Source organism: Sceloporus occidentalis, unplaced genomic scaffold (assembly GCF_023333645.1).
Source record: "Sceloporus occidentalis isolate IW3139 unplaced genomic scaffold, rSceOcc1.0.p SCAF_5, whole genome shotgun sequence".
In the NCBI taxonomy this organism is placed as follows: Eukaryota; Metazoa; Chordata; class Lepidosauria; order Squamata; family Phrynosomatidae; genus Sceloporus; species Sceloporus occidentalis.
Genome location: NW_028316985.1, coordinates 179,339,250 through 179,362,050, shown reverse-complemented (window position 1 = coordinate 179,362,050; position 22,801 = coordinate 179,339,250). Strand labels below are relative to the sequence as shown.

Here is a 22,801-nt window from a genome sequence, read left to right as displayed (position 1 = left end):
AGTCAAAACTGCTGATGCGGTCACTCAGCCCACTTCCTTCTATATCAACTTGTGCCAGCAGAGTTTTTTGAGTTTTAAAGACAGAGCACATTCTGGAAATTGAAATTCAGAGTAACACCCCCCCCCCCCCCCCATTTCGGGCTATTTGAAAGAATTAAGATCTGCAGTTTTGGTTCAGAGCTAAACCAACAAACAGCACTGATCAAGTGGTAGAATTCAAGGATACAGCCATGTTAGTCTGTAGAATTAGTATGTAGAGAGATCTTGTAAGTAGACTGAAGCCTACAAAAGCTAATGCTGCCAACTTCTTTCTTTCAGTTAGTCTCAAAGGTGCTACAAGATCTCTCAGCACTGATCAAGGCTGATCAATTATCAAGGATAGTGTAAAATGAATGAAAGAAAACAGAACTAGGATACTTCCATATTTATTTCAGCTTTACAAAAGTTTCCAACATGATCACACAAAATGTCAGCACTAACACAGAAGAAATGCAAAAGGCCTTGAAAGACCAACTACATCTAACAACATTAAAAACAGTATCTAAGAAGTGGTATACAATTTGATACTTTACAATACACAAAAATCAGCTGTAAAAATAATTTAAAATACGTTATTGCAGAGGTCCCCGTTCTAGTACTCCATGAGGATACAGAATTTGGAAGAGATGACTTCCCACAATTAATAAGTAAAATGTGGGAATGAAAACAAGGGTGCCAATGTCCCTTTCCTTCAATGATTCCCAAAAGGAAAGGGCAGATGTGTTAAACAAAAAACCCTTTTTGCTTAAAAAGAAAATGCAGGGACACACAAAAATCAGTAAATGCGAAGCAAGACAGCAGTCAGTTGTTAGGAGAATAGGTATTATCCACATAACTGTCTTCTAGACAAGCACAACCATCTGATCACAACTATCACTGTATTTATTGACTGCTAATTTTGCCTATAACAAGTTCAACTGCAGCAGATTCCACACAAGACCACTCTACCAGAGATTTCATGACAATTAGGCTGTATCCACACTGCAGAAATAATGTAGCTTGACACCACTTTAACTGCCATGGCTCACTGCTATGGAATTCTGGAATTTATAGTTTTGTGAAACATTTAGCCTTCTGTCAGAGAGCTCTAGTGCTACAACAAACTACAAATCCCAGGATTCCATAAGCAGTTAAAGTGGTGTCAAACTGTATTATTTCTGCAGTGCTGATGCAGTCACAAAGGTATTTTGAGTCCTTCTATTAATTCAGAAGTCATCAAATGTTCATCAGATGTTCCCACATAAAGAAAAAGAAAAGTTTCAATTAAAAGATTTAGGGGCAGGGTGAAGAATCCTATTTGCCATATTCTTGCCTTAAACTTTCCACCTGTAGCTTTAAGATTATTTATTATATTTTCAGCTCAGTGAGAAATCAGCATAAATAGCAAGTTTTAAAATCCTATGTTTTACTGAAGAAGTAGAATTTAGTTACTAGAGAAAGGCAAATGGTTCCAAACAACCCTTGAATATTTTACTCTAGAAAAGCAAGCAAAAGCAAAATTTTAGAAAGCTAAAGACTTAATTTAAAGAACCATCTTAATTTATCCATTCATGACAGTGTGTTTGCTGTTGCTATTTTACACAGGACTTTTTGAAATGCATCACTCTTAAGCAAGCAGACTGCCTTTGAACAAAATGCAGGCTGTACATCCTCAACCACATGCATGGATACATGCACACATATACTCCATAGGTGGGAAATGCCTCTCTATGGTGTGATCCCACCACACTGGAGAAAATATGGGCATTCCAATTCTAGCTGGCTCATGAAATGGACTAGAAAGGCCATCTAAGTTTCACTTCTTCCATTTAAGAGACACTTGTAATTTTACTGAACTATTTCAATCACATTAAAGACATGTATTTCAGAGGAACCAAGCTCTGCTTTGTAATGTGAGATGATCTTACTGTTTTCAGTAAACACTTCACCCAAGAAACTGAACACAAGATAGTCATAAAACTAGCTCCATGAAGTAGTTAATAGTTTAACAAAGCTGAATCTTGTCCTCTGAGACCATAAGCAAAAGCAGAAATAGCGGCATCAATTAACTAATGTGAACCCCATGAATGCTCGGATGCAGTGCATTTTCTGGAAAGACTACAAAGTGCTCAAGAATTCTTTGACCTGTAAAGACAAAAGCATATGAATACCAGTTATTCACCTACTAGGAAAGACCATCATACATTTTGGAGTGAACTGGAGCACAATATGACATACTGGAGGTAATAGGCTGGATGAAGAAAAACAAATTGAAACTGAATCCAGATAAAACAGAATTACTATCCAGGGACCTAATCTGGGTTTTGAAGTGTGTCAACCATTTGTGGATGGGGTTACACCCCCCCCCCCCACAAAAGACTATGTTCACAACTTGGGAGTACAGCTGGTTACATCTCTCCAATTATCAGCCCAGATAGATGCAATGGCCAGGAGTGCTTAATATCAGCTTCCGTCAATACGCCAACCGCACCCCTTCCTAGAATTGGAAGATCTAAAGATGGTAGTGCACGCAATAGTAACCTCAAGGCAAGAGTTTTGCAATGTTCTATTGGGCTACCTCTGTAACAAATTCAGAAACTTCAATTAGTTCAGAACACAACAGCCAGAATGATCACTGGTACATCTAGGAGTAAACATATCACACCAATATTAAATTCACTCCATTGGCTGCCAGTTATTTTCTGGACAAAGTATAAAGTATTAGTTACTATCTTTAAAGCCCTACATGGTCTGGGTCCAGGTTACCTACAGGATCACCTCCTCCCATATAATCTGCTCTGTACACTCAGGTCTTCTGAGGAGCATTTATTTCAACTGGCTAGGACTAGCCTAGCAACTGTCACTCAGAGGACTTTTTAAATTGTACTGTGCTTTTAAATTGTAAGCTGCTTTGAGACCTGCCAATGTAAAGAAAAATGTGGAACATAATGAAAACCATTCCAGTCTAGTGGACCTTTTGGAAGGCACAGAGCTACTCTCCCCACCCCCTCACCAAAAATAGTGGTGCATAGCAAAGGACAGAGTGAAGTGGATGTACAGGTGCTTTGTGGACACAAACACACAAGATTTTCAATAGTAAAATAGTGTCACCCCAAAAAAGTGCTTTTGGGGCAGGTCTTTACCTTTTCTATCATGTTTTCATGCTTATCTTTGTTGCCCTTGAAATCTTCATTTACATCCAGCGTTAGAATAGGTATGTCTTGCAAGTATTCAAAATCCATTCTGTAAAGGAAACATGGTATTTTATCTGGGGAACTACACTTGCAAAGGTATTTGTTGCAAAAGTATGACAATTTCTCAAGATGTAGAGTGCCATCCCATAAGTTTTTACTTCAAAAAGTCCTACCGGGTAGTCAATTTGCCAGTATTTCCCTGACATCTTCAGTTATATTAATAAGGTTTTTATTAGAAAAGATTGTTGTAATTAATTTTTGTTTTTTTAAAAAAGAGATTCAGTGCGGTGCAATGGTTTGAGGATTAGACTTTGACTCTGGAGACTACAATTCTTGTTCAGCAGTGGAAACTCACTGGGTGACCTTGGGTGAGTCACACACCCTTGGCTCCAAAAAACATAAAGAGTCACCCTGGGGTTGCCATAAGTTGGAAATGGCTTATAGGCACACAAATGATTTTTAGAATTGGTAAGTATCTAGACCGGGAGCCAGTATGGTGTAGCAGTTTGAACATGGGACTATGGAGCTGAGTGCATGGGGAGAATACGATGGGCTAACCTTGTGGTATCCCGCCTGCAGTTCTGGTCCATTCCTGCTTGTGATACCCACCTGTGCTGGTGCAGCGACAAGTGGGTGTTCACATGCCGATCTGCCACTGGACTGTGGAGCCACCACCGCCACCTTACCTGTCACCACCACGTTCCCTGTGAAGGCCCCCACTGCAGCCTGTAAGGGTGGAAATGGGGCACCTGGCTTCACCCATGTGGTCAGGAGCCCCCTTCTGACATCACAAGCCATGACTGGGGCCTTCACAGGGAATGCAGCAGTGGCAGCAAGTAAGGGGACATGCGGCTATGCAGTCTTCTGCCTGTCATGGCTGAGTTTTCAGGAAACTCTGCTGCAGAGCTAATTATTAATTTTTTAAATTATTAAATTAAAATTAAATTATTAATTATTAAATTAAAATAAATTAAATTATTAAATTAAATTATAAATTTGGGCTGCGGTCAGCCCAGGCCTGTTGGCCTGTCATCTAAACAGGACCAAGCCAAACCAGGAGAGAACATAGACCTTTTGGACCCTGTGTACAGTCCCTATGGCCATGGAGAACAAGGTTCAAATCCCTCACTTGGCCAAGGAAACCCACTAAGTGATTGTGGGCAACTTACATTCTGTCAGCCTCAGAGGGAGGCACTGGGAAACTTTCTGAACATCTGGCCAAGCAAATGCCATGACAGGCTTGCCTCAGTGTTGCCACAGATCAGAAATAACCTGAAGGCGCACAACAATAACAACAATAAAGTACCAAGGACTAACCAGTGTCTTATACACTTCTAATCCAGCACTGTTTGGAGGAGTGCACACTTCAAAATCCAATTAAAGTTACTTGGCATTTGAAAAAATCTGCAGGCCTAATACCATCTGTACAACAGAACAAAAGAGTCCTTTTGACATCTTTGAAATATCTATGCCTCATCAAAAACCTGATGAAAACACTGACAGGCATGTTCACTAGAAACAGTCTGCTTGGAGAGAATTACCGTAAGGTCCTGTGCTGGAGCCAGCTTTCATGCTTGTAATGGAGTTTTTCCAGATATTCTATAGGAATGCCTTGTTCTTCATCCCTTCCACGAACATAAATCCTATTCAAGCATTTCTAAAAATTGAAGAGAGACAAGACTCTAATGTAGAATTTTCAGAAAGAACTGGAATAGAGCAGTTTCAATAATCCTTAAGGGAAGCCATAGAACAAGATTCTGTGGACTGATGTAACTGTACTGGCACCAGCAGGAGTAAAATACTTGTGGGACAGGGAAAGTATGGTAGGTATATTTGCAGTGCTCTGGTGGTGGTGGCAAAGCTGGCTTTTGGCCAGCTCAAAAAGGAGCAGCATTTTGCCAGCAAAAAGCCAGGTTGGCAGCATGGCATGCAGTTGCTGCAGCCCCAACCTGGCATTTAAGGAGGTGTCGTCAAGTTGCCCCTTCAGGGCCATCTGTTTCAGCCCTATGTCGTTATTACTTGATCCAGGATTTCAGCTATTGTTTCATTTTTTTTACCTCAGGAGTAGCTCGGAGATAAATAATGCCATCCAGTTCAAGATGTGATCCAAACTGCTGATTCATCCAGTTGTGCCAGTCTTGGTAAATAGTCCACTCTGTTTCATTCATACAGTCTGACTCATATAGATTAGATGCAAAAATGTACCTACCAAGAAAAGAATGTTCATTCTTTCTAAAATGTGTGTAAGCATATTAGCAGGAGGAAGGAGAGAGAACAGAGAACTGATTGCTGGGGTTAATAATATACCATTCTAACTCACTTCACAGGCTTATACTTTGCCCACTCTTTTTAAATAAGTGATACAAACATCACATTCTACTTAATGTCTGGGGCTGCAGGAACTGGGAATAAGGCAACTGTCAATGCTTCTATTGTAATTGGAGAAAAATAATTCCCTTAGAAAAACTAGCTGTCTATTCAACCACTTACTGTTTTTTTGCTGGACAAAGATAGCCTCCTAGCAGCTGCTTTGGGATTCTAGAATAACATTTTATAGGTACCATAAGTACATATAGATCAAACATATCAGCATATGCAGCCTTCTGCAAAGCAAAAAGGCATCATAACAGAAGTCAGCACGGAAAATGCGGTCCACAACACATCAGCTTATGATATCTATTTCTCTTGCTCCATGATACTTTTATAAAGAAATACATCTTTCCTGCAGCCTGTTCCAGCTTTAAGATCTCAGTTTTAATTGTCCACTTACAAAACTGTAAGTACCACAAGAATTAACACTAAGAAATGATAGGCAGCAAGATAGGATGCCACACATTCATACCTGTCACTGTAAACAGATCTCTCAAAAAAGACTACAGGATTCTCAGCTTCTTTGAGTTTTCCCTCAAGAGATTTGAGCTGAGCCCGGATTCTGCTTAGACAGGCATAAGTCTGAAAGGTGAAGGACCACCTCTCTGGCTTCTCATACATCATTTCAAGTAAGTTGCCACCACTCTTCTGTGAGGCTGTCAGCTCCTGTTTAAAAAGCAAAACAAATTAAATCAGACACACTTTGCATAGGGGTACTTAAGATTTGCTAGACCAAAATGGCAATATGGTTGAACAATTCAGTTTTTTCACCAACACAATGAACACCAAAACCATGAGGGCTAAAACACTGCTGCCTAATTATTATTTTACCTCCTAATATATGTGAGAAATTAGCATGAGAGTGCAAAACGCTTAATTATGACTAAAATTTATTAATGAAAAGCTCCCAGTCAGAAACTAATAAGCAAGCCATATGAATAAATAAACATAAGCAATATTAGGCATACGTTGAAAATGTGTTCACACAGGCCAGTAATTTCAAGAAACTTCACACACATTTGGCTGACATGAACACCAAACCACAGTATGTTGTTACATGTACTCTTGTACTCCTGCTCTGCCTTATCAGGCTCCAGTTTCCTTTCCTACTGGACACATTGAAGCGCAGATGGTGAGAACTCTAATTCAACAGGGGATTCAGATACAAAAGCAAATATTCTGTTCCCACATTACTCTCGTCAATAGCAAATAGAAAAGATGGACTGAGGTGCATGCCAAAATGTTTGGAGTCAAACACTTTAGAGAAAATATGTTGCCCTCAGTTTCATAAAAATGTAAACATTCAAACAAAACAAAATATATGGATTAAGTTCAAATGAAAAATGTTTGTGTTATGAGTGTAAAGCACTGCTACTTTAAGAGACTTCATGGAGCAGCCAGCAGTCTAACATAGCATTGAGTTGTTGATAGCCATTTAACTGTTACAATTAATATACCATCTGTTGAGTTAAGAGGCAATTTAGCTAACAATAGTTAATGATATCCAAAAGCAGGTGGCAACATTCTAGGCCTAAAAATGCTAACAGAACTCAATCTGAACACTTCAAATTTTTACTGTCCACTCTGAAGTTCTATGTTAGCTTTTTCTTTCACAAGATTGCCAGTAGCCTAATAGTTATTTTAAAAAAATAAAATTATAACAGGTGGAAACTGTATGCTTTACAACCTTTCTAGGAGCAGCAAAAGACCATAAATAATGGATACAATTGAATGTCACGACACACTGGAATCTGAGACAATTCTGTCTTGTTTGTGCCAAGACAGCATGCTAGTGCATGATGTTTAATCACCCTTGCTTTTAGTGAGAATCGTTGAGTAATATGTACCAGCATGCAAATTGTACAGGTGCATAGTAAGATGTGAACCTTGACTTAATGTTCAGACTACACTAATACAGGAATCACATTAAAGATATTTATAAAACACTTTGCCAGAATAACTAAAAACTAGACATTATAGGTAATTTGTGGCAACAGTAAAGTTGTTGTGTGAGTACAAACCAGGATAAACTGTTCCTGCTAAGAGGCACTGAAAGACCTCAACAGTGAGGAGTTTGTCTCTCTGCATTATTTATGTCTTTGACCACTAGAGAGCAGACTTGCTGCACTGGTAATAAAAAAGGAGAAGTAGCTCCTTATGGGGGAAAGAGGACTTTGAAATTGGCCAAGAGAGGAAAGGGACATGCATTTTAAGCATCACTGAATACAGACTGTTTTAAAAAGTCTTGAATCACCTTATTTTTCATGCTGGTATATAATTGGAATACTAATTATAAAAAAAAACTGCACACAGTTATGCAAAAAAGTAGTCTTGCAGAAAGTATCTTTATTTCCATATTTATTTTTGCAGTTTTACTTCTGCATTTGTGTTCCTTGCCACAGGCAAAGGAAAACCAAGTTGCTTTATGTTTAATCTGGGCTGGTACAGAGATCTGTAAGCAACTTCAGACCTTAAGATACTGTGCATTATGAATCTGAAGAGATAAGTATTAGCACTGAACATTTTATGGTCTGAAATAGGATCTGTTACTTTTTATCTCATCCCACCATTTGCATCCCCAAAAGTCCTTTCCCTTCTACAACCGTTTAAACAAAATTCTTCCTACCTCAGAGTCATCCTGGCAATTCTGAACGTTGCACCACCTTGCTACTGGCTCTGGAACCACGTCCCACTCTTCTCTGGCTTGCTTGAGAAGATTCACAAAGGTAGACTTCCCTGCAGCTGTAGAAAAAAGCACTAAGCTGGTGAAACGGTTTAACAGTTGTCAGAGACCAAGTCTGAATGGAAGAAACATTTGACGGACATCACTGGTAATTAAACACTTCATTTGCAGAATGTTAAGAAAAAAATGGGTTTAAGCACCTATGCATAAAATGCGGCATTTTTGTAGCCTGTTTTGTCAATTTAAAATACATTTCCCAAGAGAGAGGGGCAATCATAGTGTCCTAGAACTTGTCTGCACTACTTTTGCAACACATAACTGGATTGCAACAATGTAAATTTAATCTATGCACATATGCATAAATTAAACAGTACTGTACAAGAAATATGTATATCCTGAAAGGTGCAAAAATTTTATGTGTAAGTGTAGAAACCTTCCTTGGCATACCAGAAAACCAGGTCAAGGCTAAATGTGAGCTGGTGCTTATTAATCCAAGAGTGACTAATAGTAAGAATGGACTTATTACCAGTAGCTGTGTTTTATTGAAGCCATACAGCCCGTTCCTATGCATGCTTACTCAATCAATCTGTATGGAGTAGAAATTCAAAAGGAGAGATATACAACTTTGTTTGCAGGCAGACCGACTTGCAGTTGTCTCCTTTTCAGTTTGTTTCTCCCTCAGTTATGTCCTCTCTTCTGTTTTCAAGTCTGCTGTCCATTTGGTGTTTTCAGTATGTAATCTGTTCTTTTTTTTCCTTGTTACCTTTTTACTGCTCCTGTTTGTATACTGGAGTCAATTCAAATTATTTTTGTTTTTAAACCATGAGAATTTAAGATTACTGCTTAATTCTAAAAAGGCCTAAGCAGTCTCACACTATTTCCCACAGAGGACAACCGATGGCAATTGGAAGCCCACAGGCAGGACATGAGTACATTCATTCCTGTACATATTATTTGCTACAGAGATTCAGATACCTGAATGACTAAAGCTATAATATAGCTATCGTGTTTAGTAGCTATTCAAAGCCTTGCCCAATATGATTTAAAGCCATAAAAGTTGCTTGCCATCACTATCTGTTATGACTGGAAATTCCAGTTTAGCTTCATGTTGTGTGAAGTGATACTTTTACTGTTCCCTGAATGTTCAACCATTCACTTTTACTGTATGACACTGGGTTCTTTTAGTGTTACAAGAGGAAGTAAAACTATTCTACATCTACTTTCTCCACAGCATGCAAGATTTTATACATCTTCCTCCTTGCTGGCCTTTTCCCCCTTTGAGCTCATGACATGCCTCGCTTTTCTTTCAAATGTTTAAATGGAAGTAAAGGGATCCTTTAACTGATATGATAATTCATACTTTCAGGATTATCTAGATTGTTTGTTGTTGTGTGCTTTCAAGTTGTTTTCAACTTATGGCAACCCTATCATGGGGTTTTCTTGGCAAGCCTTCTTCATATGGGTTTGCCATTGCCATCCTTTGAGGCTGAGACAGTGTGACTTGCCCAAGATCATCCAATGGCTTTTTACAAGGCCGAGCCAGGATTCAAATTCATCTCCAGACTCATTGTAGTCCAACCCTCAAGCCACTACAGCATACTAGATTGTATTTGACTATTAACCAAAATCACTGGGAAAGTGATTTGGATTTTGAAGTTCTTCTTAAAGAGCTACAAGAAACGTCTGCCAGCACACTAACTTTAGGGTTGTTAGACCTGGAGACTCTGCATGTTTTATAAATGTTGATAATGCGTTTTGTTATTTGGGCTGTCAGTTAGAAAACATCTTTGTTGCTCAGAAGTTACTGCTCTTTTGACTGTTCATCTCCTTAAGTTAAAGAAACAAACAAAAGAAAAGCTACTCAAAATGAGATAATATTTAAATAGCACCTGATGTATCCTTTCTTGGAACGTTTAAACCAGGGTTGGTGAACCTCTGGCTCTTCAAAGGTTTAGAGCTGTAACTCCCATAATCTTTTACCATTCACTAAAGATGTCTGGAGCTTTTGGGAGCTGGTCACCAAAACATCTGGACAGTTAAAGATTGTCTTCCTTACTTCAATATTTGACCATCTGTCTCCTTGCATTCTCCTTTCCAAAAAGTGTCAGTGTTCGTTTGTTTTAACACTGAAAGTCTATGGGCAAGGTTTGCCTTTTCAACTTGACTACAAAGCACCACTTACTGACTGAGGTACTTTTTAAGCAACAAACATGAGCCGAGTTTCACATCTATTTTAACCTTCTCTGTGGATTTCCCTCCCAAGTCATAACTTCAGCTCGTCTTTAAAAGGAGTCATTGCAAAAACAAGTTCTCAGGGTTACAATTCACTTGACAAACAGGAAGCGCCTCAGCAACTGCCAGCGATGGCCTCTGCTTTCGTTTTTGCGATACGACTATATTTCTTCTTAGAATATCAACAGGAAATATTATGAAGTTGTCAACAATGGCATATTTTTCACTTTACAAGCTGAAATGTTAAGGTCAAATACAGAGCAGTTAGGAAGCTGTTATTTATCAATTTGAAATCCACACTCTGCATTATTTCGCAGGTTCAGAGGAACTGAAAACATTTTGGAAAGGGCTCAAGGCCCCCTTATTGTATCCCACACCCGCCTGAATGCTAAAATATTTCTTTCTCAATTGTGAAAAGGTAAAAAAATGCCCCTTCTTTCATCGCTTTTTTCGGGGCTCATACTGCATAAAGCATATAGCAACTGCTGAGTGTATGGGGGCCTTTTTGGCAGATGTGTTTGCGATGCATACAAACACAAACACCTATATTTAGCTTTTTAGTCGTTTAGTTTAACAACTGCATTTTTCTGCTTTTTGGAAAGCTCTTTGGTTTCAAGGTTTCTTCTGTTGTAGCAGATTCATCTTTGTCGGTGGGATGGACAACTTCTAGCGTAAGCTGCTTTGGGACTCAGGAGGAGGAGGAGCGAAGATCGGAGGAAGGAACATCAACATCTAAGATATGTGAATGACACAATATTAACAGCAGAAAACATCCATGGCTGGGCACAGTTACTAAGGAAGGTCAAAGAAGAAAGTGCAAAGGCAAGCCTGCTGCTGAACATAAACAGAAATAATGACCATGGAGCACCTACATCAGTTTGAATGAGACAATGAGGCAATTGAAATACAGTCGTCTTTTCTGGATCATTTTACTATGCTATTATATTAAATGGGCCTTGAGCATCCACCGATTCTGGCCTCCTGGAACCAGGCCCCAGCGGATCCCAAGGGCCCACCGGACAACTGAGCACCCAGGTCAGCATAATCCAAGCAGCCATAGTGTTCCCAATTGCCATGGATGGCTGTGATGAAAGCAAACACAAAGAACATGATGGGAGATGTGGCGCTGGAGAAGAGTGCTGAGGAGGAGGACAAAGAAATGATGGCTCCTTGAGTGAATCGGGCCAGAGATACCAGAGATGGGGCCAAGAGGATGAAGCTGAGGCTGTTGTACTTTGGGGTGGTCCCTGGCGCCTCTGCTTCCACCTCTGGGAAGTCTCCTGTAGTTTTGCTTGCTTGGCAGCAGCTTAATGCTATGGTCCTCTAGTTGCTGTGGTCTTTTGTGTCTCTCTCTTTGTGGATGGGGATCTATACTGATCATTGCCAGTCTGCTGGCCACGGTTTTGCTTCGTCGGTTAGCACCAGGGCTCCTTCTGTTCTGTGACTTGAGTATCTATTCTCCCCATTGGCTTTTTAGCGACCTGGGTTTTCTAAAGCCCAAGCTACGGACCTGGTTCCTGTGCAAAAGAAAGAAAGAAAGCCCTGTCCTCCTTCCCCAGGACATGTCCTCCATTCCAAACCTCTATCCAGGAAGAAGTCCAAATTGTCCTCCACTCTGGGCCTTTCTGAGAAGCATGGACAGTAACATCAAAGCACCAAACAGTGACACTTTTATGGGGACAACCAAAACGCACAAGAGGCGCCGCTGGCCTCTTCCTCCTCAGGGAAAGGATGATGAAGCTGCCAGTCCGAGGCCTGCCTTTTGGCGCCTCCGTTCTCAGGGCCTCATTGTTCTTCCTCCTGCGTCGCAAACGCCTTTCCCTGAGGAAGAAGCCTGTGCATTTGGGTTGGATCCATAAAGGCATGGCTGGGTTCCCGCCTCTTCCCCTCAACGTACCTATATTGCCTTCAATGGCGATCTTTTTAATGCTCTTCTCGGCCCGGCTCCGCTTGGGCGGGGTTGCCATGGAAACCGGAGACACGGTGGTTCTGGGAGGACAAGAGAGTTCGACGGGGGTCCGAACGCTGCCTTCTCTCCTCGGCGTCTGCTTCGCCTGAGTGCGCCCCCAACGGACCCCTCCTTTTGACGTTCGAATTTGGCGCGAGGTCGCTCGGGGTTGGCTGCGCCGCGCTGTGACGTCACCGCGGAAGCCCCGCCCCCCTCCGCCAGTGGAGACTCCTTCCGTCTTTGCTTCTCTTCCTTTCTCTGTTTAGGTTCTAATGTTACATTTATCGCCGACCCTTCGCTCCCTTTCCTTTTCCCCTCCTCTTCAGGAGTCAGCAACTCCCCCTACAGGTGCCCGGGAGGGTCAAAAGACGTTCGTAAAAAAAACCCGCCACTCGCTGCGTTCCGAAGTCGCCGCGGCCTCAGAAAAGCCGGCGAAGGGAGGTTAATCACGCGCCGAGCAACGGATGCCGCCGCCAGGAACGCTGCTGAGTCTCGAGCGCATCGCTCAGCCAAAGGGGTTGTCATGGCAACCGAGGAAAAAACCCCAGGCCTAAGGTTTCTCTGCGGTAGTCGCCAGAGAGGAAACTGTAGACCTGGTTCTCCAACTGTTTGGGACTTCATTTCCCAGAAGCCTCAGCCATCCTGGCCAAATAAGTAAATAAATGGCCAAGGGTTCTGGGAGTTGAAGTCCAAAAAAAAGTTAGTTTGGGAATCACTGTGAGATAGATCATCTTTTTGCTGAATGCCAGCCTTGTAGAACTGGTTTCTCTGCAAATGTGGAGCTTGTTTGCCTCACTGTTTAATGGAGGGTGAACAACAGCTGTCTGTACAACCCCAGTAAATGCAAGCTGTTCACTGAAGACACCCACAAATAGTTATGCACTGCCCAAGAAGGCACAAAAATAAATAAATAAACACTACATGCGCAAGTTATTATCGTGGAATTCTGCTGACAGAGCTGTGAATCCAATATAGGCATTAAGCATTGGCCCAAAATGTCTGTGAGCACGTCCGCACTGCAGAATTAAAGCAGTTTGACACCACTCTTGTCATGACTAGGCTACAGAATCCTTGGGTGCCAGAGTTCTGACAGACCAGGATGAATAGGTCACCAAGACTACATAGAATCATAGAGTTGGAAGAGACCGCAAGGGCCATCCAGTCCAACCCCATTCTGCCATGCAGGAAATCCAAATCAAAGCATCCAAATCCTAGGATTCTGTGGCATGGAGCCATGGCAGTTAATGTGGCATCAAACTGCTTTAATTCTGCAGTATGGATTCACTCTGTGTGCATGAGGAAACTTTTGTTCTTGGCAAAGGTCACCCAGTGGGTTTCCATAAGGGTGACCAGATGTCCTCCTTTGCCAGGACACACCCTACATTTCAACCTTCTGTCCAGGAGGAATTCCAAAACGTCCTCCATTTTAAGCCTGACTAAGAAGCATGTTAGTCATATTAAGCTGCAAAAAAATACATATTAAGAGATCTACGCAATATTACAATATGTAGAACGATAATTAAATATAAAAGTAAATAATAAAAGAAAAATAATTTATTATTATTATTATTCTTTAGTAATGGCCTACATTTTGCGGTGCCTTGTCCTCCTTTGCAGTTAGGGCATCAGGTCACTCTAGTCCAGACCTGCACAACATGGCAGTAGGTAGGGGCCAAAATTAAAATAGACTAAACTTTTTTGGGATGCAGATAGGTTTTAATTAAATAAACAATTAATTAAATAATTAATATTATTAATATTAATTCTGTCCTCCTCCTCTTCTGCCCCACTCTCCTCAGGAGAAATTAAAGAGGTGGAGGAGCCTTGCCTGTCCTCCTCTTCTGCCCAGACTTCTCCTTGGGAGAAAGCCACACAATGGAGGAGATTTGAGGGGTGAATATTTTACCTTCTTCCTCCTCCTTTGCCCAGCCTTCTCAGGAGAAAGCTGGGTGGAAGGAGCCCTGCACGGAGAGCATTTGCCTATCTTCCTCTTCCACCCAGCCTTCTCCTTAAGAGAAAGCCAGGCAGTGGAGGAGACCTACAGGGAAAGTGTTTGCCTTTCCTCCTTTTCCTCCACATGGCCCTCTCCTCAGAAGGCCAAGCAGCAGAGAAGCCTTGAAGTTGTTCCACATCCCAAAATCCTTTGGCGGGCCACATGTGGCTCCCTGGGCCATATGTTGTGCAGGCCTGCCCTAGTCCATGCACACACGTCACTGCCGTTGAATAAGATGGGGCATGCCCATCCACAATTGTTGTCCTCTTCCAGAGTGGGAAGTGAAACTGAATCCCCACAGATGGGAAGGATCCACTGTATATATACAGTCTGGCCTAAATCCTGTGGGTAGCCCCTCCTAGAGCACATGCACTGAATTGTCGATGTTGTGCGTATGTTGTGTGCCTTCAAGTCGTTTCTGAATTATGGCAAACCTATTACGGGTTTTTCTTGGCAAGACTTGTTCAGAGATTTACCATTGCCTTCTCAGGGCTGGGAGCATGTGACTTGCCCAAAGTCACCCAGTGAGCTTTGCAGCCAAGCTGGGAATCGAATCCTGGTCTCCAGAGTCGTAGTCCAACACTCAAACCACACCATGCTTGTGTGTTTACTCACCACTCAGCAATTGATTTAATCAATCTACTCCAGCTAGGATAATTCAGGACTCTGTGTGTGTGTGTGTGAAGTCCAACAGCTCCTGGAGGCTGTTTTCTGTTCAAAGCAGAACCTGTGGGGGAAATGGATTTGTCTACAATTCCCATGTGTCCTCAAAAAGAAACACTTGAAAAGGTGTTAAAAGCAACTAGACTCCCCCCCCCCCCCCCGGTTCAATAAGGTCTGGAAAACGTAATTTCCAACCAGAGGAATCTTTTCTCATTTTGTGTTAAACTTGGTGCTATTATCTGAATGATATATTCTGAGCAACTGTGATTGGCACAGTCATGAATTATGCTTACATAATATCACCAGTGTCCAACCCCGGTCCCAGGTTTTGGCCCTTTTATCTCAGAGCCTGGGATGTTGCTGGCAACCCTTTTAATGAATCACATAAATGTTATGTGCCTTCAAGTTGACCCTGACTCATGGGGACTTCTTGTCAAGATTTATTCATCTTTATCTTTTTGCAAGTGGATGTACTGTATAAAAAGAAAAAGGGACAAATTATACAACAGGGATGCAGCTGGCAATGTTGTTGGACCTCAACTTCCACTAATGTGTCCAGCAACGTCTGGGGGGGCACCCCTTGTCCACCCCTGGTCTAGGTTATGGATTAGGCAGAGATAAAGACCTCACACACCAAGTGTTGGCTAATATTAAAAAAATTCTGTAAAAAATCTCTCATTCCTATCACCGACCATAGGGCCAATTCTAAATGCTAATATTTCCTTTTAATTCTCAGTAACGTGGGATTAAGAATGCTCAGAACACTGAATATAGGATCTATTGGAATCCTATATTGGAATCCACTTTCTGGAAGCAGTAGCCACTTTCAAACAAACTCAGCCTTGCTTAATTTCAGTCTGGTTTTTCGGTCATGCATCTACAGGCCTTGTTCCCACTGAATCCCATTGTGGGAAAAAGGCAGGATACAAATCTTTGACATAAATGCATAAATGTTCTGGGAGCCCACTACCACATATACCAGCCAACCTGGGAAAATGGAGGGCTCAACCCTACCCTGGCTGTTTTGGGACATACAGCAGATAGGATCATGTAGTTCTTCAGATGTCCTAGCAATTTTAAGAGAAGGGCAGGCCTCCCAAAGCAGAAAACAGCCACTGGATATTAGGTTCTTCTGCCCTTTTCTGAGACTACTTCAAGTGACAGTAATTTAGGGGCTGTGCAGACCATCCCTGAAGAGGCGGACTGCAGCTGCCCCCGTCTTCGCCAGATAGGGGCCACGGCAACTGCATGCTGCAGCCCCAATCTGGTCTTTCTGCAACGGAAAAAGCAGCTCCTTTTTGCGCCCTGGAAAGGGTGCTATAGCTACGGCTTTATGGTGCACTTTTGGCACTGCATCATCTAGACACAGCACCAGAGGAGAGCCATCACACCGTGCGCCATGTCATGTGGTGCGTGGCGTCACGGTGGCCTGGGGACAGAATCGGGGAATGCGTCATGTGGACACCACGTCCCAACTCCACCCCCAGGCTGGCCTTAATGGCCAGTCTGCACAGCCCCTTAGTCCCCCCCCCAAAAAAAATTCTTTTACTCCTAAAAGACATTAATACAAGGTCAGATGGCAGCAGAAAAACAGGAAGGCCGCATTACAGATGGATTTAATCAAAGAAGCCAAGGCCATGAGTCTGCAAGAAATGAACAGGGCTGTAAAAGATAAGGTGTCTTGGAGATGTCTCATTCAAGGTCAACTTGAAAGTATGAAGGGGATGGGAAACGCTTAATGGAAATGATAGTGCTTCCTTAGTGGCAACTGCTCTTTTGGGGGGGCTACAATGTCATGGCCATGTTGGCTGCGGGATTCTGGGTGTTGTCGCCTAAAAATTAACATTTGCAAGCTCTGACTGACTAGAATTTGGTGAGTGGTCTTGCCTCCCACTTTTGGAACTTAACTTCTTTGTCAACATTTCAGTGCCATGAGTTAAGGAAATGGAAGGAGATCAGGTTCATTTTATTGCTATTAGATTTGCTTGCAATACAAATAGTTCACAAATTCTGGTGAGGTAATTACACACAGTAATGTTTATGTGGAATGCTCAGATGTGTACAATGTCTAGACAGATGATGAATGCCCATCTACAAACAAGAACTGGTAAGGATGAGAAGGGGGGAAAAGGCAATCATGGTCAAACATAGCTATTTATTTTTCTTCTTATAAACAGCATTCAGTTCCTTACTGAAAAAGCCTAGAATTTATATATTTATTTCATCCCATCACTTACAACAATCTGTATACATTATTTACATCTTTCGAATACACGTGTTGCAGAAATTTCAGACATTCAACTTTTTTTAATCAAAAAGCTGTTTTCATTTAAAACAAGTAATGATCAATAATGACTACAAATCAAAGTAATATTGGCACAGTCTGCTTTACAGTACAGGTCTCTGTTTGCATTTTGTATTTTAAGCCTTTTTGTCCAGCTGCTTTGAAGTACTTAAAGATGCAGATGTGATTGTGTTGCATCTCAATACCTTTTTGCCTTAGATAAGCAGCCCCAGGACCAGGTTTATGGTGGGGTCACTGGGTGAGTTCATACATGAAGGCAACCTCCAGACATTGCATAAGACAAATACCAGGGTGTCCAATTAATTTAGTCAGCAGAATCGAACAGTAAGACTTTTCCTGGCCTGTACTACTTCAAAATACAGAATTCTTGCATGCTTGAATATTCCCACCACAGATTACATGGAAAGCTTGTCAAGATGAGTGATTCAAATCTTACAAGACGTTCTGCTATACTTGCACATAAAGATACAACCCTTCTCACCATAGCCACCCTGAAGTGTAAGATCTTGACTACTCAGTTCTGCTGAATGTATATGTATAAAACTTGCTTCATTCAGAAGCTGCAGCCATAAGAGACTCTTCAGCCTACATCAAGAAGCCATCCCATTCCTCTGTGTTGCCCTGGTCTAGAGCAGAAAAAGCAAGTGGTCCTTCAATATTTTTAAGTCTCTCTTCCACCATTCTGCCTCTTAAGACCCTGTCAATTAGATGGATCTGTTTCTAGTATGTATGTACCAGGATTATCAGTGAGTAATTATCTTCAAGTCTTTTCTCCCACACCACCACATGTCAAAGGTATTGGTTATTATGGCAATATTTAGCAACACACTATCTGCAAATAAATGTATTAAAAATGGAACAAAATGGCCCTTCTAAAGTTTTGTGTTCCCAAATGACCTAGTTATACACGTAGAAAAATAATGAATACAGTTTAGTGGCTATAAAAATTAATTTCCCCTAAAAATACAGTAATCCATGAAAAACTATTGTAAGGACAGTGCTCTTGGAGGGAGGCGGGCAGGAAGCAAACCAAAGCATTTTAAAATTTGAAATTGCAGTTTTAGGAGGGAACTATATTTCAAACAAGGAAATGGTGCATACAAAGTGACAGAAACAAGATGCCAACTATTCTTTTATGTAAATGTAAATATCTCACTCTAAATTGGCTAGTGCTTTTAGAAATGCAGTCTAGAAAACCCAAATAGTTGTTACCAAGGAAAAGAAATGCTATGTAATCCCACCCCCTCCCAGTGTTTTAGGTAATATGATAATGTGGCAGTTGGGAAATTGGCAGGTCCACCTTAATGTTAAACCATAGCAGAGCTAGTTTTTAATCTACAATATAGCATCCTGGGGGAAAATAATATATTTTGGCTGATTTAAGGTATCTGCCAAACCACAAAAGCTAATTTTTTAAAAAATTATAATTTTGTATGGTAATCCAAGGCATGGGTTCAAGGAAAAGCAAGGGAAAGGCTAATTTAAAAAAAAAACCAAGAAGAGTCAATAGCAGCAAATTGGCTTTTTGCCTCAGAAGGAAGATTGAAAGGGAAATTCTAGTTCTAAAATATTAACAGACTCTGTTTTTCTATTTTAAGGTAACTTGTAATATTCAGTGTTGCATAGTAAGCAGTAACAGAAAAAAATCACATGTACAAGTAAAAGGGCTCTTTGTCTTTTTGGAAAGTTGTTTCTCCAAAGCCCTGCAACCAGTAATAACAGAATATGGGACATTTAATACTTGAACAGTTAGCATGGATCCCTGATGTTAATATGTAAAGTAAACATACTAGTATAGTATTTTAAATTTCAGTCATAACAATGTGAATTGTTGGGATCAAATCTATCACTGACCTCAGAAAGCACAACACAACTGGTTTTAATGGACTTGCAGCTACTATTTAAACCACCACTTTTGCTCAGGATGCATCTATGTTGCAAGTGTGGCAACAATTTAACTACCTTGGCTCCATCCTACAGAATCCTGGGATTTGTAGTTTTGTGAGGCACCAGCAGCCTTTGGCAGAAAAGGTTAAAGACCTTGTAAAATTACAAATCCCAGGATTCTATAGGCAACTCTACCACTTAAAGTAGAGTAAACTGCATTATTTCTATAGTGCAAATGCATCCTCAGTCTCATTTAACTGAGGTAGACTACACCTCTAGAAATCATTAATTATATCACCAAGAAAAAAGCAATACAGCAATAACTGAAGTAAGAGTAAAACTGTTTCAGCCTCTTGAAGCTCTAAGGCTCTTCCTTCATAGAGGAAGGAAAATTAATAAATGGCTAGATATGACAAAGAAGTCAGTTCCTAGTATTCAATATCCATTGTTTAATACCCAATAGATATCCAGTATCTGACAGAATATCCCTTTAAAATCAAAATCCAGATCCAGATTATGATTTTGTTTTTAATGATACCACAATGTTTGGTTTTCAAGATGCTTGGTCAGCTGAAAAATCAAGGAGACGTTTAGATTTGCATTTTAATGCATCCTTACACAATAAACAATCTTCTGAAGACCAAAAATAAGCACTCTACATCCCCAATGCAATACAAAAAAAGCAACACTCAGTTTAAACACTGCCTTTGTATCTTAAATGTTTTTGTCTTCATATTTAATGCACTCAGCAAATGTTAACCAACAGCACTACGAGACAGTGATATCCAGGCTTTTAGTTTCCAGTGGGGAAGTCAACAATAAATGCAAATCAAAATTTGCATTATTTCTTGCCAGCAAGCATTTGAAACTTGTCACACTCTGTTCAGAGCCTTATTAATATTCACCATAGTCCCTAAAATAATGTTATTTCAAGTCCTAAGACTATGCAATGCAAGTATCATGGCCAAAATATTAAATATGACCTTAAAATAAACACTATTCAAAATTACTACAAAGTACCGGATCCTATAATATTTCAATCGAAGATGTGGCAAGATCTCACCCTCTGCTGAAACAATTGTTTTTTGAAATATTAAAATGACTATGTGGGTGGGATACATTTTGTAAAGTGTCTGTACTTCCAAACTTCTTTTGAAAATAAGACTGTCATACTTACTTGAACTTTCAATCAGTATGACTTCCAAAATCAAGCATGGCCAAAAACAGAACATGGAAAATCAGTAAAAAAAATTAATTTTCAAAATCAAAAGCATGAATGATGTTGGGCTAGATAAAAGTGATCGTGGCTATTCTTGCTTTTTTTATGCCTGTGTTACAAGGAAATCGAGATCACTTCTCAATCCCAAGAACATATTGTTAACACTGTAAAGCTTAAAGCACACACAACATAGATGTATTCTTGTGGACACTAAAACACAGTATGAGAAGCAGTTGTATACATGAGAATTTATAAAGGACATGTATGCATTTTAAACATTGTGGGTTAATAGTTTGAGACCATATGCCTGTAATGTGTTGCCATCAGGATAGTAATGTTTGAAGAGGGCTCCAATTCAGCTTAATGCAAGGATGGAGGCCCACTTAAAAGCTACACAAACCAGGTCTTTCAACCACCCTGTAAAAGCTGTGATGGAAGAGGTGACATTATCACTGGTTTTATCAAACAATCATGGCATTTTTGAATTAACACTGTACCCTCAGAGAAGTGTCAAGTTTCAGATGCCAAGGAAAGAAATTTCTCCAAGTTCTGCCATAAATATTATCAGACACTGGCTCTTGACAACGGTCATCTACATGCCTCACTGTAGAATAATGGCCCTTTTCCTCATTGGAAAGGATGGGGAAATAGAGGGGGGAAAGACCCAACTGCTTCAAAATTAAGGTGACTAAAATTAAACCGAGACATGTAAATCAGCCTCCAATACAAAAAACCCAACTATGTTCTGCACCAATTAAGAAAATGGATGCATTTAGTTATTCTTTCTTGGCACAACTCATAATACAAAAGGATGTTTAGGATGAATAAAATGTCAAGTGTTCTATATGACAAAGGGATTGAGACACTTTCTATTCATTTTATAAAAAATAATGGCTAAGAAACGGGTATTTCTCAATGAACTGGGCTTCCTATTCCAACACTAAAATTACTATCATGGATTTATCTGAAATGTGTTTTTTTTTAAAAAAAAGGTTCTTTGATAGCACCACTGTTCTCTTTTGCTTTAATCTGATCCCTTGCAAAACTGCTAATTTATTGGGAAAGAAAGCTTATAGTATAGTTTCATCTGTATGAACCACCAAAACTATCTTACTGACTGATCTAAATCAGAAGGTAATGTTTGCAGAAAAAATGCAAGCAAAAAGAAGGAAGTTATCAACCCCATGCTATCCTTGGTCCACCAACGATCTAAGAATTAACATATGGGTTTCTGAACAGGACAGTAAAAAATTAAAATGAGCCCCTCTCTCACTCCTCCTTCTACAGCCCACATTCATCTCTAAAGGCATTGCTTTATATTAAAAGCTGGAGATCACTGATAGAAATTTTATGGCTTATTTAAAAAGTTCTAAACATATTTATTTATATATAACAAGTGTTAGTAAGTGTCCTGGGTAGCAATTTGTGTATTTTGTTTCCAGCAATGTTCTTTGTATGTGCTTTGTACCTCAGAAGAGAGTCTGCCAAGGCACTTAGAGAAGGTTGTCTCTATAAGGACCTTCTGAGAATGGGCTCCAACTGGCAATGCAGAACCCATACAGCCAGCAGTCACATTTTCCCAACAAGCATGTTTTTTTTTCTTTTTCAACACACATCTTTCTTAAAAAGTACACAATGAACAATAACAGAAAGCCATTTACTGTGTGTGTGTCTCACTAAAAGAGAAAGGAGTTCCTCTAATAAAAGCACAGAGAATGAATCTAGGTTGCCCAAATAAAAACAGAACAGGTTTCTTTTTTTCCTAAAAACAAAAAAATTAAAGGCTGCAAATCTCTATACACTTACTTAAAAGTAAGTCCCATGGATCTCAATTAGTGTGTAGAGAATTACAGCCCAAATCCCTAAAACACCACATGCCTGCTTAAAGAAACAAGTGATTTGCACAAATACATTTCTGCTTATCTGTCCTTCGAAGTGAGTTTTTCAATCAGTTCTTGAAGTGGAGCAAGTTCTCTTCTGTCTATAAGGTTAAATTCCTGCAGGAGGTAGAAATAAAAACAAAAATATCAGTTGGACATTTAATGGGCTATCCATTAAGTTGTCGACAGCTTTACTTAACCCAAATAATAAAGAACAACTTTATCTTATGGGCTCCTTGAACCAGTGGGTAATGCTAGAGAGCCAGAACACAAAGACGAGCCACAGATATCTAAACTATGATTTAAATAAAGACCAAAACATGAGGGAGAAAAAGTGTACTAAACTTCATATTGTGGAGAAAATTTAACAGAAAATGTTTTTCAAGTTGCTGGAGAAGACAACCTAATA

At 40.3% G+C, this 22,801-nt stretch overlaps 2 protein-coding genes across 3 annotated transcripts in view; both read right to left on the bottom strand.

Annotated features, from left to right (window-relative positions):
- Positions 1 to 428: 428 nt before the first annotated feature.
- LOC149313235 (deoxycytidine kinase) lies at positions 429 to 12,881 on the bottom strand. Of its 2 annotated transcripts, none has more exons than XM_089526330.1 (7): positions 12,395 to 12,881; positions 8,209 to 8,324; positions 6,055 to 6,248; positions 5,270 to 5,417; positions 4,754 to 4,869; positions 3,162 to 3,261; positions 429 to 2,163 (listed from the first exon to the last, which is right to left on the bottom strand). In XM_089526330.1, exons 1-7 carry the CDS (start codon positions 12,462 to 12,464, stop codon positions 2,137 to 2,139), a joined length of 771 nt encoding a protein of 256 aa, XP_089382456.1. In that variant the 5' UTR covers positions 12,465 to 12,881; the 3' UTR covers positions 429 to 2,136. The 2 variants fall into 2 exon arrangements, with proteins under 2 accessions (XP_089382456.1, XP_089382455.1); XM_089526329.1 differs by lacking the exon at positions 12,395 to 12,881 and adding an exon at positions 10,155 to 10,277.
- A 4,167-nt stretch (positions 12,882 to 17,048) lies between these two features.
- The window catches only part of MOB1B (MOB kinase activator 1B), a 48,780-nt gene continuing 43,027 nt past the window's right edge, over positions 17,049 to 22,801 (bottom strand). Inside the window, exon 6 of the mRNA XM_089526328.1 lies at positions 17,049 to 22,509. Within this exon, the coding sequence (XP_089382454.1) occupies positions 22,432 to 22,509 (78 nt within the window). The 3' untranslated portion in view covers positions 17,049 to 22,431. The remainder of the gene's footprint in view (positions 22,510 to 22,801) is intronic.